The following is a 14478-nucleotide window of genomic DNA, read 5'->3' on the forward strand; positions in this document are numbered from 1 at the left end:
CCCGAGCGGCACAATGTGAACGAGTGAAGAGCGGAGGAGAGGAGCGCATGCACTTCATCTTCCTCTTTCAGGAAGAAGAGGAGGAAGAGGAGGAGAACGAGGGACAGGAGAGGGGGGCATTGAACGAGTGCAGGAGTGCAAAAATCCAATCTTCAGTGTGACAAAAAAAGTCCTGCACATCTTAATAAGACAACAGCAACTCACAAATGAAGCCTGGCAGAGAGGCTTTGTACTGAAAGAACAGAGAGAAAGAGAGAGAGAGAGAGAGGAGGGAGAGGAGGGAGAGAGAGAGAGAGAGAGAGAGAGAGAGAGAGAGGAGGGAGTTACAAAGACTTCAAAGAAAATCTAAGTATATACTTAGGAAAAGCAGCATGAGGAAAATGGACGAAAAGAAACAAATGGAGAGAAAGAATGGCAAAGAAAGAAAGAAAGAAAGAAAGAATAAAGGAAAGGAGCCAGCTGGATATCTGAACAACGACAGAATCGAATGAGTAGATGAAGGAAAATTAGAGGGAAGAAAAGATATAGATAAAGAGATGGAGGACAGAAAGTGAGTGATGAGAGAAAAGGCTAATAAAAGATCTTAGAAAAGACAAGAAGTAGATTAGTGTAAGTGAAAAAAGTTAGATAGATAGATAGATAGATAGATAGAAAGATAGATTGAAAGATAGAAGTAGCCAATAAAAGAAAAAAGGTAGATACAATGACGTAGAAAGAAAATTGAAAGTATATAGAAAAATAATATAAATGAATAGAACAGACAGAGGGGTCGAGTACAGATTTAACAAACAAAAGAAGATGGAAAGAGAGTGGGAAAAGATGAATGGAGGAAAAGAAGTGAGAGAGAACGATGAATGGAAAAGGTTAGAACAGAGGAGGAGAAAAAGTAAGATTTATGGATTTAGAAAAACTGCAAGAACTGAAAGAGAACAGGGAGGGGGCGTGGCCTAATGTTTAAAGGCACTGAAGATTCATGTATGCAAGTTTGCTAATTACTCATGCTAAACTGGTAGCCATATCTTCCCTTACTTGTGAGCACCACTAGCCATGTAGCTCCAGTGTAAAACTAAAGCAGCAAGCTGTAGAAACTGAACACTTCCTGGCTTATAAACTACATTTGGGCCGAGGGGAAAACGGTGTACATTACATTTCTCAAAAAAAAAAAAAAACAATCGCTTTAAGATCTGGATGCAGTTTTGCCGTCGTTTTAAATTTAATTGCGTATCCACTTCGTAATGATCAGCATTTTCTTCCCTCCACACCAGACTCAGCCTTTGCTCTCGGGAACAAAGCCGCCATTAAGTCCTCCAGATGATCTTTACGACGGCAACTTATTTTGCACTTTTCTATCGTTATGCTCCAACTGTATATAACCGATCGCACTTGGGCTCGTCTCATTACTGTCAACTTTGCCTCGGTGTACTGAAAAGATGGGGTTTATTTCCCAAACGTCCTCCCGAGCCTCCGTGAGAAAGGCTCTTTAGGCTTATTCCAAACCAGAAGGGACTCGTTTCATTCTACACCACAGCTTCATTTCTTGGAAACACTCAGAGGTGGAGCAAATATCATGTTTTGGTCATCTGTGGGCCTTTCTTTTTTTTTTTTTTTTTTTTGAAGACCAAACAGTCCAGAGATAACGAACCACTGGAATACTATTCAAGGGCCACCCCCCAGTTTACCAAGTCATCCCAAAGCTGGTTCTTGCTTCCTCAAAGGTGCGACCAGAATCACCAAGAAACAAACTTTGGAAAGTCTGAAATGTTCTTGTTTTTTAGAATAGTACAGTAGGATAATAAAAAGGAAGTAGTAACAGATGAAAGTGTGTGTTTTGTTTAAAGAAAGTGGCACCACACTTCGATAGAGGACGAGGACGCATTCCGGTATCCGGTGGTCAAGTTGGGTGGTCACCAATTTACGCAATCTTATGAGGAGACAAAGCAAAGAATCAATTCTGACCTCCTTCATACTGAGGTGGACGGTCTGCTTGGACCTCTGAAGTGCTTTTCTAAACTTCCCAAGGCTTTGGAAGCCTGTTCAAAAGGGAGCATAAAACAGGCTTACTGAAATGGACATGATTACCTTTTCCTTGCTTTTAGTCAAGCATAAAGTACACTTGGCCTGGAAATGGCCTGTGCCTCCTTCACATTTTATGCAATTTAAACATGATGCTTTTTCCTGATCTTGAAAAGATTATGTGTTCACTTTGAGGGTGTAGTGAGGTTTAGGTGGAAACCTTTTCTGTCTTTATTTTAATAGATATTTGATACTCAATACTCCCACATGACTGAATGTATGCAAGTTTGGTCTGGAAATCGATGCAGGAAGGAGACTAGAGTCTTTCCATCACTCTCCTTTTTCATTTTTCTTGTCTGCTTCTTTGTGTTTGGTGACGGCAGAGGTTTCACTTATCTGTAAAATTAGGTGAAGTGGATGGACGGGCAGCTGGTGTGGGTGTAGATGGGCAGCTGGGCTGGGCTGGGCATGGACGGGCAGTTAGAGTGGGTGTAGATGGGCAGCTGGGCTAGGATAGGGATTGATAGGCAGCTGGGGTGGGATGTGCATGGATGGGCAGCTGGTGTGGGTGTAGTCAGTTGGAGATTGTTTGGGATTGACAGGCAGTTGTGTTTGGATGGGCATGGATAAACAGCTGAGGTGAGTGTGGATGGGCAGCTGGGCTGGGATGGGCATGGATGGGCTGGAGAGGGGTGGACATGGACATGTAGATGGGATAAGATGGGCATGGATAGACAACTGTGCTGGGGTAAGCATGAAAGGGCAGATAAGGTGGTGTGGGAAGTGGGTAGGCATGGGCAGGTATATAAGGTGTGATTTGGAGGGTGGACATAAGCAGACAACTGAAGTGGGCATGAAGAAGAAGCTTGGGTGGGTATATACAAGCAGCTGGAGAGTGGAGGTGACCGGCAGTTGGCTTGGTGTGGTCATGGATGGGCGGGTGAGGTGAGGTGGGATTTGACAGGGCAGTGTGGACAGGGAGGGGTGGCAATGAACAAGTAAATGGAGTTAGGTGGATATGGATGGGTATCTGGGCTGGGGACGGATTGGCAGCTGAAGTGGGATGGGCATGAAGGGGTACATGGGGCAGGCATGGACAGAGAGATGGGGTGGATGTTGACAGGCAGCTGGGGTGGGGTGGGCATGGTCACAGGTAGGTAAGGTTTGGAGGGCCTGGATAGGCACCTGGGGTGGTGAGGGTAAAACGATTACTCTATTTGGATGGCATCCATAATTTTGGCTTTTCTTCATTTCACTTTCTTTTTGCCTTTACCCACAAACACAAGCACATCCACATCCATATCCATCCTTTCTGTGTTTACTTATTACCCAAATTTTCTGTCTTTTTCCCCTCTGTCTTTTCTGCTTTTCTTTTGTTTTGCAATCTTTTTCTCTCCCTGCTGTGACTTCTAACAATCCATAAAATTGTACTTCTACTTCTACAAAGAGTGCATGGTCCATCAAAAACGGGGTATGGTGGAGAAAAAATAAATAAATATGAAAATATAAAAAGAGGAGAAGCAAGAAAGTAGAGCAGACATGAACGTCACGGATTTGGAGGAAGACGGATCAAGCAAGAGTGGAAATAATAGAAATAATAGAGACAGAGAGAGAAGTAGTCACACAGACGTGGGTGAAGTAAAAAGACAAACAGTATAAAATGACTGGATAAAGTAAAAAAAATAAACGGATGAGAGGACAGAGAGGAAGAGAGTGATAGGACATGTAAGGGAGGTTGGTGATAGAAAATGAGGAGAAAACTAGATGAGGGAAACTGAGACGGAGAGATGGACATGAAAAAGTGGCAGTTGCAGATCTTCAGGAAAATAAAACAAGTGTTTGGTGATTTTATGGACTGAGAGATGAAGAGAGAGCTGAAAGGCTAGACAGAGGACGTAAGAGGAGGAATAATAGATGAAGAGATGTGGGGAGAGAAAGAGTTGCAGAACACGAACTTATAGATTTATAGATCATGAGAAAACAAACAAGAATTGGTGACAGTGGAAAAGAGACAGAAATACAGGCTAAAAGGATAGACACTGAGAGAACACGATACAAAGAAGAGTGTAAAGAAGAACAAAGAGTGTAAGGAAGAAATGAAGAGATGATGAGAGATAAGGAGAGTGAATGTAAGAGAGATAGAAAGACAAAAAGAGTAATTACATTTAGGTGGAAAAGAGTAGAAAGCTGTGAATCAGAGAAAATAAAAACAGATGGAGAGATAATAAAGAAGGATAAAAGGAAAGATACAAAAAGAAATAAACACTGACTCATTGAAGACCAGGTCAGGAGCGAAGTAGAGCATGCGAGCGTTGACGTTTTTGTACGATCTCCATCCGAGAGCGAAGACCATCACAGCCATCCAGGCATGTTGGATCATCGTCATCTGATCGTCCACGTGCAGGTTACGGAATCCTGAGAAATAACCGAGAGTAGCTCAGGTACTGTTAGCATCCTGAAGCTTTAACATAACATGCTGAAGCTTCATGCTGAACTTAACATCCTGAAGCTATAACATCATGTCCTGAAGTGTTTTATTCCTCTTAAACCACAGCAAGTTTTGTTTACTAAGGATCGATACATCTTACTTTTTACCCATTTAATGTTGTTGAACATCAGTGAAACAAGCTAGTTCCTGTTCTGACTTACGTTATAGCGCCGTCTTTAAGTCTATATACAAAACTCAATGTACATCAACGTCAAACGCACTTTCATTTCAGTGGAGTTTCATGAGGTCAACTTTCCTGTAATTTGCTTCATCAACCAATAGCACGGCTGCTTTCAGAGTGCTGACCTTTGAAGGGACAGAATTTCAATTTTAATTGAATAATTGGATAAAAACATTTCCAATTTTCACAATTTTCATGCATGAAAATCTGTTAGCTAGCTAGCTTTGTAGTAACCAATTTAGGTTAGCAACAAAAGCAGAATGTCATTAATCTGTTGATGTACACGGCTTAGAGTATACGTAGAAGTTAATGAAGTTCCCTAAATTTGTTTCAGAAAGCTGAATTGCTTTTACAAAGAGTTCATTCTGAAACCTGAAGTTAAATTGCTAAGTCATGGCAAAATTGATACGTGCAGCAAAATGGTGGAAGTTTTTATTGCTAATGTTCCAGTTACTGGCTCATGACTATGAGGTGATTGTGTTAGCTAGCTAACTTAGTGAAATGAAATGAAAGTAAAAATGAAAATTTATGAAAATACTCTTTGAGATCATGACAGCTAACACAATCTGAAAACACGTGAGCGTGTACAGTATATACTGTAAATCTTCCATCTTTGGCCTTCGAGACACGCCCACTCAAGGTCATGTCCATATATGGATTTAGAACAAGTTTCACCAACAGGTGTTTAATACCACAGCGTGAATTTGAAGACACTCTGGAGCAATATCAGCTCAGTGTGATATTTTCCTCTCTGTAGTGCAGCTCGAGTATCATTTCACGTTGACCTTCACCGAGTTTCCCTCAGCGGACCCTGAAATTAATAGCCGTGTTTCATTCTGGAGGTCTGCAGCTGCACACTTTAAAGGTCCCTCCATGTTTCACTGAGAGGCTTTTAAACCCAAAAAGTATCGACGGTTTGGTCCACCATGTTGCTCTGGTTCGGTAAACAGAAAGGATAACTTCATCGAGAAGGACAAATGAGCCCTTTACGCCGGGATAAACTTTATCTCTTTATCTTTAACTTTATATCTTCTTAGAAATGAAAACTTCTCAAACTTTATCTTTATGTTACGCTAACCCAAAACACTGCCTTTCAACGGGAATAGCTTTCTGACTGGCCGAGATGTTATCAACTTTAACAGCTTTCTGACTGGCATTTTAAGAAGTTATCAGTTAGCAACCCTTTTTTTTCTTCCTTTTTTAACCTCCAACCTCTTTGGAGGACAATTAAGGCTTGTGTTAGCAATAATTAGCAAATTGTTTTTGACTATTAAAGTGACTCCTGACGTTTGAAGATTGTGGGTGTGGCCTATCCAGCATTTTTTTTAGTTCTGATGAGAAAGGCAGTCGCTATATATAGCTTCTAAAGTTAAAGTTAAAGTTTAATAACGCACTAATCGTGTGAAAATGTTACGTGCTCAGCTTCGTACTAGCTTCATTCTTAGATTAGCAAAGCGAGCTACTTGTACTAGCTACATACGCTCACCAGACGCACCAACGATCTCTGCTACTCTCTTCCAAGCTTTATTTTTCTTCATAACGTCTCTATACACATTTAATGAGAGGTCGTGTATCACAGGAGAAGATGAATCCAGGGTTATAAGTTTTTCTTCCCTTTTTTTTTGGGGTCAAACAGTAAATAGGAGCTAACTGCAGGTAGGAACTGAAGCTGTGAGTGCGGAACTGAAGAAACGTCGCATCTGTTGCTCTACAGCTTTAAAATCTCTTGCTTTAAAATCTCAAAGCAAAAGTCGCTTGCCGCTGAAATCGCAGCCTCGTGTCGTACGCAACTGTAGAAACTGAATGAAAGGGAAGGAAAGAAAAAAAATGGAAAAGGAAAAAAAAAAAGAAAAGCAGAAGAAAAATTTTAATAAAAATATAAAAAAGATTTAAAGGTAGAGAAAAGAGGAAAAAATATTATTAACAAATCAAAAACAAAACACAATTTAACAGCAAAACAGGAATGAATACACGGAAGAAAGAAAAAATATATATATATATATGTATAAAAATACAAAGAGACAGTAACTGAACGTTATTAAATTAGAGTTAAATGATTTTTCTCCACCGAGTGTGAGAACGTGAGAACATCACCGTGTGTTAAAGGCATCTGAATCAAACGTACAGAATCAGAAGTGAGCTAAGCTAACAGAAGATTAGCTTCATTCCTTTAAAGCACCTCTTTAATGTCGGAGTTAAAAAATGTTTCCAGTCGTCGAAGGTAAACTCGCCCATGTGTGTGTTTCACTATTAGATGATCAGAGGTCAGGAATGGAGGCCATTTTAACCGCTAGCCTCGTTTATTATTCAGTAATATCTCTAACACAGCCTCCTTTCCACACTGTACTTGTAAATACGTTGTTTAATCTCCAGTTATTACAAAAAATATAATTTATGAAAAAATGTTTTATTTATAACTCGGACAACGATTTGTACTGTCACTCTGACCCGCTACATTTTCTCAGATTATTCCCTTTTTCATCACAAAGCAGTTCAGCCAGGAATCTCACCACACTACAGAACACAAAAACATTTATTAATTCTTCTTCTTCTTCTTCTTCTTCTTATTTGTCCACCATTTTGAAAACAAATTGGTTAATGTTTCCTGTTTTTTTAATGGATTCAAATGAAAATCCCGTTAAATTGAATGTTTAACTGAGTTTACACCATTCTGATGATGAATTCTGCACTCTGATTGGTTGTCAGGTGTTGATTAATTGTCTATAACAGCAGCTCTGACAGTAGCGCAGGTTTATATTAATGCGCTCGTTCTGTTACGTTATCGTTTCTATAGCAACAGCTCATTCACAGGGACGCGTACAGCGGACATGTGGTGAAGTTTCCTGTAAGTAGACGCTTATTTAATATTTAAGGAAGGAGTCTCCAGTGTCAGTGCTTTGTAACAGTCAGAGGTAAAGCTGTAACTTTAAGTTTTCCGACATCTTCAGGACAGAGGAGTTTACGCTTCTTTGTGGTTTTTAAAAAATCTTATTAACTTCAACAGAGAGAAAGAAGAGCAGCTGGTGAGGGAACAACTGGTTATAGCTGCTATAACATAAGCGACAACAGGAACTAACTTGATTTACACCGACTTAATGATGCTAGTTACCTTAAATATGTTTTCAACTTAGCATCTGCATTAACCAGCTTCTTTTCTGGTCATCATTCCACCCTTTATGTTAGCATTAGCCTTTCAGGAATTCCCACACCAGTTTGGGCAGGAACAAAATCAAAATAATTTACAGGGTGTGTTATACTCCGTGAAGCAGAAAATATGTGGCGTTTGTTTTGTTTTGTTTCGTGACTGAGTCACAAAAGTCATACCATGAGGTCTTTTATATAATTATATGGTTTGTTCTTTGTGCATGCAATAATAGATATTAGCATAAACATGTAAGTCTGTACAATGAATATAAAAGCTGTCTCATTTATTCTCTTTCTCTTTTTTCCCTCCATTATTGTTGTTTTTTTGATAATTGTTCCAATCGCTCGATTTGCATCAAGTGGCTATTTAAATCAGCTCTTGCTGACGGGAGCAAATGAGAGCTAAAGGAGTTTACATAAGAATGCACTCATGGAAACACACTGCTACATCAAAGCTAGCATTTTGCATAAAAAAAAAAAAAAACAAAACCAAAAAAGTTCCTTCACTACACTGCAAAGACACGGTACACCGCCTGCAGCAGTGTTTCATCATTCTGCTTTAAGGTTCCTCCTCAGCTCAGGTCACGTGATTACCTGTACCTGTACCTCACCTGGTTACTGTAATATTACCTGGGTCTGCCTCCATATTCCAGCTCTTTACCTGGCTGTCTGTTATTACTCATCTAATTACCTGCACCAGGAATCACCTGTTTACAGTGACTAATTCCGTTTCCTTGTTTATAAATTGCTTAGCTGCTTGCTGTAAGAATCATCAGGTTACTCACCTACCCACCTGCTCAGTAAGTTGCCTGGTTACTTGCACAATAAATATCTTCTCTCTGCACAACCTGCTCTGGAAGTTACCTGTGCTCTCCTTCTGTCAGTGCCCTACCTCACTTCCTACACCTGCCTGGTCTATATGAGCACCGCGACGATCTGCCTCTGTATGTTACCTGGTCTAGAGTTTACCTGGCTCTCTGTATGTATACTTGCTTGATAATTTGCCTCTGTCTTACAAAAATCATCTTCTATAATTTACATTTTCTATTAAATCACCTGCTTACCTGGTGTACAGTTCACCTGGTTAACCGTCCTCTCGCCTAATCTGTGTCTCACGGATACCTGTCCTGTTACACTCCCTCTGTGACTCACCTGGCAGTCCTTTGGCCCATTTCACCACCTTAACGAGTTGCCTCTCTCCAAGCTCGTTAAGGCTGGTGAGGAGGGCGGCAGCGGAGTCGGGCTGTGCGTGGTCATGCCCTGCGTTCACCACTTCAGGCTCGATGGACTCCAGGATGCTGAGGAAGACGAACTGAGAGTGGAACGTCAGACTCGCTTTGGGTGATGGATTCTGGATTAGCTCGACTGAACCAGAACCTGATGGCATAGATGAAACCGGACTCTCCTCTTCAGGAACCTTCAGCTGACCAATCTTCTTCAGTTTACGAGCTAAAAGAGAAAGAGTAACACGTTTAAAATGTTGTACGTTTAAGTGTTCTGATGAAATGAAGGACCAGGACCTTCTGGTCACTTTTGGTGCTTGGACCCCTAACATATCCTCATAATAGCACAGCTAGTATTGCGTACAACATCAAGAAAAACCAGCGAATTATTCACTGATCAAAAGAACAGCTGTTGAAAAACTTCGCATACAGTTTGAAGGTCATAAAGTTACTCAGTCTTATCTACAATTGTATAGAAATGATACTAAACCCGAAACCAAAGGCTGCACGAATGACATAGCGTCTCAACAACATAAATGTTTCCAGTATGCTAAAGACGAAAGATCGCTATCCAGAGCCATTTTGCTAGAATCCTCTTTTCCTGCTGAAGAAATAAACTATACACTTAATTATACTGCCATTTTTTAAAATCTAAATGTTGCATCCAAATATTTACAATCTAATGCTAACTGACTCGAATTAGCAAAATAGCTTACTGGTCTTCTAGTTGTCTATTCGTTGATGTAGCAAGGTCAATATTAAATACTTCTAACGCCACTATTTTTGAGATATTTCTGGCTAAATGAGTCGTTTTTAAAATCACTCATGCTCACTTTTTTAACTTTGCTATCCTTAACATGAATAACCGAAGCCATTAGAGATCTAAAATACTGAAAAACACACGATGGTCACGTCAACGCAAGTAATTTAATTACTCTTTCAGAATGCACCCACTTTCTCCTCTGATTCTGTTGGATTCTGTAAACATGCCTTTTATTCTCGGCTTGAAGGCCCCTCATATTTCCATACCTCATTTGCAAAATAAAATCCTTGGCAGCCGAAAGTTGCCAATTTTTAAGCATTAGTGCTTGGCAGCTACCTCTAGGTCTTATTGGCAAGATGGCAGTCCTAACACAGCAGACATCGCTACTCACGCTGCTAAGTGGCTGTATTATGGAAACACACTTCTCTTTTAATAATTTGCTAAAAATCCAATCTGTAAAACTTTGCAGTGCATGACTGTTAGAATTCAGAAAACCACAAATATTTGTTTTGTCTTTGTGCATAAGTAAAGATCTTACCCTGGTCAAACATCTGCATGCTGATGGTCACTCCATCACCGTTAATCTCTTTCAATTACGTAGTAACTTTTAATTATATAATAACTTTTAATCGTAGCTCGTTGATCTTTCTCCCTTTTCATTATCTTCATCACTACAAGAAACAGTCTGTCTCCAGCTCTAAACATGTCACACATTCACCTTCTTTATTATCTCCTGATTATACAAACTCCGGGGTCATTTTTTCCACGTTCTGCCTCGTTTTACAGTTTCCCTGGAGAACCTTGGAGGTTAGTGCCGAGCTCTCGCACGAGCTCTGGAAGGGAAAGAGCTATCTGTGAAGGAATCATCCATGCTCTATTAATGCCAGGCTTTGGATTGCAAAGTTCAAAGTTATGCATGCAAAGGCTGCTTTAGTCAAAGGCAAACCATCTGTTCCTCCACTCTAGGACCGATGTACGGGTTCTAAGGGGACTCCAGCTCATACATTTTGGCTTGAAAGTGTTGAGCTCCTTTGCTGGGACTTTTGAGCGCATACCACGGGAATTGTTTCAGATATTAAATTTGCCCTTCTTGGCTGCTCTATTGTCACACAGTTGCTAATGTTTGGTGTCGTTATAGCCAGGAGATGGAAGTTTAAATCTTCTCCTTTTTCAAAGCCGGCTTCTTGACAAGGTTTCTTCTCTTTGGCTTCCATTTCTCTTTGGCTGACGCTCACCATCAGCATTTGCGACGCTGTTTTTGATCTCAATGGAGAAACATTTATGTTTCTTTGCTTTTTTTAGTTCGTTCTAATTGTTCTCACCCCTTCCACATGTGACCATGATTCACCATAACTACGCCATCTGGCATGTTTCTGTGTGTGTGTAAGTGAGAAGGAGATGATGTGGTGGTGTGGACTTGCTGTGGTTGTTGTTTTTCTGCTCTGCTGACATGTTCAACTTAACTGTGAATTTGAAACTGAACAAATAATTTCCAGAATATATTCAGCTAGCTGCAAAACAGCAATGCAAATACATTCAGAATCCCTGTTAGATGCTATCAAAAACTCCTTCTACAGAAGAACAATCTTCAGAGGCATGAATAACAGTTAGGCGATTTTAATAATCTGAAAATCCACTTCAGCAGCTGCGTAAGCCGACTCTGAATACCAGGAACTTTCCCCTTTTGATGTGACTTTGGGACTCAGGATGCCGACTCTGAATACAGCCCTAAGAGAAACACTTACCTCAAAAGCTCTAAGTTTCCTCCACTTTTCCTTCTTAAAAGTGTTTGTGACAAACATGACAACCATGACAACCATGCAGAGGAACAAGCTGAGGAACTCTCACAGTTTTTGTTTTGCAGCTATTTATTACAGTTGTGCATTTATATATTGGACCGCCTCATTGCTTTATTTTTTTATTTTCAACCATCAAGCGCATTCTGGGACACAGTAATTAAAATATGTGTGTGTTATATAAAGTACCAAATGCTAATTCTCACACAGTGCTACAAGGATTAGTATGTAGTACACGCACTACAATTATGGCATTTCTAATAAATTGGGATTTGTCCTCTTTTCTCAAGTGCTTGGACCCCTATAATTCTCCTTTTCAGCTTGAATTAATTTGCCTTCACTTTAGTAGACATCTGTTGTGTTTAAATGTGCTTCATAAATAAACCTGACTTTACTACTTGTTTGGGTAATAAATATCCTTTCATCCCTCTCTCTTTGTCTCTCTATAGGACATTCTCTCTCTCTATAATCATGCGCTATAAATATCCTTCCTTACGAGCTCACACACACACACACACACACGCACACACACACACACACAGGCAGTTACACGGCTGGTTTGCTGAAACTGTGTAGTAGTCAGTACTGAGTCCAGGTGGATCTGAGAAAGTAACGACGTTAGAAACGTGTGTTACGTCTTTCTGCTTGGGATCATCTGAGAGCTTTTTATGAAATCAGGTCAAAGGATGTTAAAAATTGAACAAAACCGAGTTATTTGTTGCGGGTACAAAGGCCAAGAGTCTGAAATTCCTGTCAAAACAAGTCTCACCGTCTCGTAACCCTTCGGCTGAGCCAGACGCCGAAGCTGTGAAGTTTCTGTGAAACCAGAGGCGAGAGATGCTTACGGGCGGCTTTCATTTTTCAGCAGGTGTCAGAAAACACACTGATGTGCGTCGCTGGATTGTTTTTTCTCCCACGTAACCGTGGAAACCCATTTAAACACTGAGACATAAGAGAGAAAACTGCTGAGTGCTGATTTCTGAAGAACTGAAGAACTGAAGAACTGAACACAGAGAGCTGAAGTGTTAAAATACGCAAAGAAACATCACAAAACACAGCCTCAGGGTCCACGTCACTCCTCTCCTCTTTCTTTCTCTTTCTTTGGTTCTTCATTTACTTATTTTGTTTTCTCTGCCTTTGTTTCTTCTCTCCTTCTGTTCTTTTTTCTTTCTTTCTTTGACTACACTGTAAGTGTTTGTATGTATAAAAGTTTTAATTTAATTTAATGAATTTCATTTTATTTTAAACCTGATGTGTTAGTGACTGACGCTGAAGCAGCCGCGATCGCGTGCACATCATTTCTTCAGACGGATGTGTGAACAGCGTGCCAGAGATTTTCTCTCTTTCTTGTGGTGAAAAACACTTCAGTATACATTCATCTCCCGCAGATTAGATTACTGCAACACTCTCTTTACTGGACTTCCTGAAGAATCGATAGAAAAGCTTCATCTTGAGCTGAGCGCTGCAGCAGCGTGACTCGCTCCGAGCAGGAACAAGAGCAGAGACGCGTTTCCTCAGAGCGCTCCATCAGCTCGCACTCATCCGTCTCACGGGCCTTTCACTCGTCCTCAGAGCTCTTAACAACACGGCGTCCAAACCACTGCACCTACACACACTGTACACAAAATCTCACACAAAATCCTACACAAAAACCTACACACACTGTACACAAAATCTCACACAAAATCCTACACAAAAACCTACACACACTGTACACAAAATCTCACACAAAATCCTACACAAAAACCTACACACACTGTACACAAAATCTCACACAAAATCCTACACAAAAACCTACACACACTGTACACAAAATCTCACACAAAATCCTACACAAAAACCTACACACACTGTACACAAAATCTTACACAAAAACCTACACACACTGTACACAAAATCTCACACAAAATCCTACACAAAAACCTACACACACTGCACACAAAATCTCACACAAAATCCTACACAAAATCCTACACACACTGTACACAAAATCTTACACAAAATCTTACACAAAATCCTACACACACTGTACACAAAATCTCACACAAAATCCTACACAAAAACCTACACACACTGTACACAAAATCTCACACAAAATCCTACACAAAAACCTACACACACTGTACACAAAATCTTACACAAAATCCTACACACACTGTACACAAAATCTTACACAATCTGTACAAAGAAACCTACACTAACTGTACACAAAAACCTACACACACTGTACACAAAATCTCACACAAAATCCTACACAAAATCCTACACTAACTGTACACAAAAGCTTACACAAAATCCTACACAATCTGTACACAAAAACCTACACAAACTGTACAAAGAAACCTACACTAACTGTACACAAAATCTTACACAAAATCCTACACACACTGTACACAAAATCTTACACAATCTGTACAAAGAAACCTACACTAACTGTACACAAAAACCTACACACACTGTACACAAAATCTCACACAAAATCCTACACTAACTGTACACAAAATCTTACACAAAATCCTACACAATCTGTACACAAAAACCTACACAAACTGTACAAAGAAACCTACACTAACTGTACACAAAATCTTACACAAAATCCTACACAAAAACCTACACTAACTGTACACAAAATCCTACACACACTGTACACAGAAACCTACACTATCTGTACAGAGAATCCTACACTAACTGTACACAAAATCTTACACAAAATCCTACACAAACTGTACAGAGAAACCTACACAATCTGTACACAAAATCCTACACTAACTGTACACAAAATCTTACACAAAATCCTACACAAAATCCTACACTAACTGTACACAAAATCTTACACAAAATCTTACACAAAATCCTACACTAACTGTACA

General features: G+C 40.0%; 1 protein-coding gene across 3 annotated transcripts in view; it reads right to left on the reverse strand.

Annotated features, from left to right (window-relative positions):
- ar (androgen receptor) overlaps window positions 1–14478 on the reverse strand; it is a 119596-nt gene that overhangs the window by 11474 nt on the left and 93644 nt on the right. For all 3 annotated transcript variants that reach the window (XM_053230632.1, XM_053230631.1, XM_053230633.1), the window contains exons 4-5: window positions 8979–9275; window positions 4284–4428 (exon numbers count right to left, since the gene is read on the reverse strand). In XM_053230632.1, the coding sequence (XP_053086607.1) occupies window positions 4284–4428; window positions 8979–9275 (442 nt within the window). The remainder of the gene's footprint in view (window positions 1–4283; window positions 4429–8978; window positions 9276–14478) is intronic.

Source organism: Pangasianodon hypophthalmus, chromosome 27 (assembly GCF_027358585.1).
Source record: "Pangasianodon hypophthalmus isolate fPanHyp1 chromosome 27, fPanHyp1.pri, whole genome shotgun sequence".
In the NCBI taxonomy this organism is placed as follows: domain Eukaryota; kingdom Metazoa; phylum Chordata; class Actinopteri; order Siluriformes; family Pangasiidae; genus Pangasianodon; species Pangasianodon hypophthalmus.